The sequence below is a fragment of the Propithecus coquereli genome, unplaced genomic scaffold (assembly GCF_000956105.1).
Source record: "Propithecus coquereli isolate 6110/MARCELLA unplaced genomic scaffold, Pcoq_1.0 Scaffold77, whole genome shotgun sequence".
In the NCBI taxonomy this organism is placed as follows: domain Eukaryota; kingdom Metazoa; phylum Chordata; class Mammalia; order Primates; family Indriidae; genus Propithecus; species Propithecus coquereli.
Window position 1 is genome coordinate 3,858,101 of NW_012153840.1, and position 3,377 is coordinate 3,861,477.

The 3,377-nt window shown below is 49.7% G+C and overlaps 1 protein-coding gene across 1 annotated transcript; it reads right to left on the reverse strand.

Annotated features, from left to right (window-relative positions):
• Positions 1–504: 504 nt before the first annotated feature.
• On the reverse strand, positions 505–3,234 carry LOC105824928 (PRAME family member 12-like). The gene is made up of 3 exons (XM_012662546.1): positions 2,942–3,234; positions 1,949–2,524; positions 505–1,009 (listed from the first exon to the last, which is right to left on the reverse strand). Exons 1-3 carry the CDS (start codon positions 3,226–3,228, stop codon positions 505–507), a joined length of 1,368 nt encoding a protein of 455 aa, XP_012518000.1. The 5' UTR covers positions 3,229–3,234.
• Positions 3,235–3,377: the final 143 nt, after the last annotated feature.

Sequence of the window (3,377 nt, forward strand, 5' to 3'; positions counted from 1 at the left end):
GACAGAACCATATTAATCACAAACAGCTCTGTGCTTTTTATTTCCATATTAGTAACTGGAGATTCCTGAGGGTTAAACTGCTAAAATAGGTTCATTGATCATGGAGGACACAAGACAGTTTATACTGAGGTTCCCTTTATTTCTGACTATTTCATTATAACCATCCAAGCAGGGGTAACACCTCAAGTATTTCCTAAGCCTGAATCCCAGTGTAGAAAGTTGGATTTCCATTTCTGACTTTAGGACTCATATCCCTGAAGGTCCCGAAGTCAACATTTCCTCCCTAGTCCTGTCCCCTGCTGCATCACCTTCCTTTTCCCATTCCCACCAAGCCGGTGTCTGAAATGATAGGTGCTATGCTCTCTTGAAGATGCACCTGAGTCCTAGGTTTCAGTTCCAAGTGTCTAGACGAAAGCTTTTAAAATTTTCACCCAGCTAGGCAGGCATCCAACAGCAGTACTGACAGGACTCCGGGTCACAGAATGCTCCGTTGGCACAGTGAGGTCAGGGCACTGTACTGAACACGACTGTCTTGGGATTCCCTGAGTCCCTTAGCATCTGTATCAGCTCAGCCCGGAGCTGGGCGAATCTTGTCTGGCAGAGTGCCCCCTGGGCACCGTAGCTCTCCAGAGGGGCGTCGTACATCTCCAGGTGTAACTTGCTCAGCCTGACGGTGTGTCGCAGCAGAGTCTCCAGGGCGGCCATGGAGATGGGATTGCCACGAAAGCTGAAGATTTTGAGCTGGGAGCAGCGGCTCAGGGCAGGCAGGATGACTCTGAGTTGGGTGTCTGTGATCCCGCATTCATCCAAGTCCAGGGTCTGGAGGGTGGCAGCAACTTTCCCTAGCAGAAGTTGAAGGGTCTCAGGAACGAAATTGGCCAGTTTGATGCCGCTCAGATCCAGTTCCTTTAGCTGACTGATGCTCGGGCACTGGGACAGTTGCCTCAAGTCTGATTCCGAAAGCAGGCAGTTGGTTATTGAGAGGGTCTCCAGGGGGGTCTTGAGGCACCTGGAGAGAAAGGAAGAAGTTAGTTCTGGGAAATGGAAGTGGCAAGTGCAGGAGAATGACCTCGCGTGGAAGGTGACAGTTTTCCCCAACCTCAAAGTTGTTCTCACCATCTGATGATGGTCAACACCCAGAAGGCTGCATAATGAAGAGTCTGGTCACTCAGCTCAGACTCATTTGGGACTGAGTCATTTCTCCTTCATTCATGAGACTGGATCAAGTCCAGAATCTCCAAAGCTCCCTTTCCTCACCTGTTAGGCAAAATGCCACATCTCTAGGCCACAGGAGCCTAGTGGAAAACATGCATGAAGGACAAATCCAGACAAGATTCAGCAACATCAGCTAGGGTTTCCAGCCTGCAGGGCTCACTACATTCTCGTGTCACCAGCAGACCATCCATCACTTCTTACAGTTCTTCACTCCAGCTCCCTCACTCTCGAGTGCAGAATCTTGCATTTCCCATATGTTAATTACCTGACCTGGAGCTCAGAACAACCTCTTACTGACAGGGAGTTAGAGAGAGAGTCATTTGTGTTCACAGAGCTGGTGAGGACTGAGCTTATATTTTGAAATGTGCAGGTTTGACGTGCTTTCCCTTCCTCAATACCCTCCCTCCCTCATTACCTGCTGTTCATCTTGTTAACTTACACATACTTCCTCAGGGAGAATTTACAAACACATCCTCACTAGATCTGAGACCCCCAATAGCTAGCTCCCTAGCATAGTGTCCCTCTCTATAGCATCTACCCCAGTTTATCCTTCTGCCTTTAGTGGGGCAGTTATGTGAGACCCACTTCAGGACAGAGCAGAGAACACAACATCCTAGTGTCCCCCTCACTGTCACATGGCCAGAGGCTGGTACACAGTAGACATCGTTAGTGTTCACTGTAACAAAGAAAGGCTTTGCTCTGTTCAGCAGAAAATCTCGCTATCCTTCCTTACCTGAGCACCTGGTCCAGGTGGCCTTCAAGAAAGGGGACAGAGTCCATATGAAGCTTCTGGAGGCAGTCCAGCTTGAGGAACTGAGAGGTGAGCTGGGAGACAAACTCCTCCTTTTTCTCTTGGGAAATGTTGTCAGACACATAGATGTGGGAGAGAAGGAGTTTGTGAAGATGACTCATCTGGCCCAGATAAGGAACAAACCTTTCCAGGGTGGACAATTTCCAGGTGCAATCAACTTCTACCTCCTGGATACAGTCCAGGTCCACCATTTTTAGGACCTTTGTGATATTTTGGATGGGCATTAAATAAATTTTCAGCTTTCTACAGCACAAGTGTACTAAGTCGTTCCTTTGCATGAACCACAGAAAGAGGTAGGTGAGGAATTCATCAAGGGTTTTTTCCTCGAGGCAAAGGTCTACAAACACCTTCAAGGACTGCTTCCTTCTCATCCTTGGACAGTCCTCCTCTGTTTGCCTCTTACTCATGGCCTTCAGAGAGCTCACAGGGGCACCAGACCATACAACCCAGAAGTCCTCATCAACATTCCGTAAATCCAGCACTTGGATGCTCCACCTTCTGTGGATAAAACAGTGGAGAGTCTCAGAATTCAGGCAAGGACCCACCTCTGACCTGAGCTTTATTCCATATCATGACACCAGCTGCTTCTGTGCCCACTGTTTCTCCCTCTCGCTGACTTTTCTCCTCCCCCTCTTCCCCTTGAATCCTACCTTGTTCTCTACTTCTTGTACCTTTAGATGTCCCTGGGGAGAGGTAGGTTCATGTTCCTTCAGTGATTCCCTGCATGGTGAGCAGTCCTACACTTCCAGGAACCCTTTTCCAGGGGGAGCTCTGCAATGTCAAACCTTCCCTATCCTTCCTCACTGGCACCTTCAGATGCTTGAGGTTCACCCTTCAGTCCCCAACTCTCCCACCAAGGTGTCCTTTCCCTGGACTCTTGAGTTCTCCTCACCAGACTACCTGGGTTAACCTCACCTGGGATGAACCTCCTGGTCAAGCAGTGCATCAAGCCCCTGCAGAACAGCTCGTAAGGTCTCCAGGTCAGGCGTCTTCATGAGCGCCCCTAGAGGAAGGCGGGTGAAGGGCCAGGTCTGTACCATCGCCTTCACGGTCTTGCTGCATCTCATAGCAAAGGCCTCCATGAACAGGCCTGGGTAGAGCTCAGTGGGCAGCTCCTTCAGAGCAGAGATGGCCAAAGCCTCGTTCCTCACCAAGCTCTGCCCAGCCAGTTCCAGGAGTCTGGGTGGGGCCTGGATGCTCATACTGATGAATCTGCGATGAAAGGAATCCTGTGGAAACATCCAGGGAAAAGTCATCCTTGAGCAGCCCCATCTTCTGCCAGGGCCAAAGTCACTGCTCTGGCTAAGGTGGAAGAATCTTTGTTTATCCCAATTCTACTATGCACTCACTC

What these genes read in the sequence shown, in the direction of transcription:
- LOC105824928 (XM_012662546.1), bottom strand. Translation starts at nt 3,228, where the DNA reads ATGAGCATCCAGGCCCCACCCAGACTCCTGGAACTGGCTGGGCAGAGC. An exon ending in GACCAGGAGGTTCATCCCAG is followed by an intron (nt 2,525 to 2,941) that starts GTGAGGTTAACC and finishes TTTTATCCACAG; the next exon opens with AAGGTGGAGCATCCAAGTGC. An exon ending in CACCTGGACCAGGTGCTCAG is followed by an intron (nt 1,010 to 1,948) that starts GTAAGGAAGGAT and finishes CTTTCTCTCCAG; the next exon opens with GTGCCTCAAGACCCCCCTGG.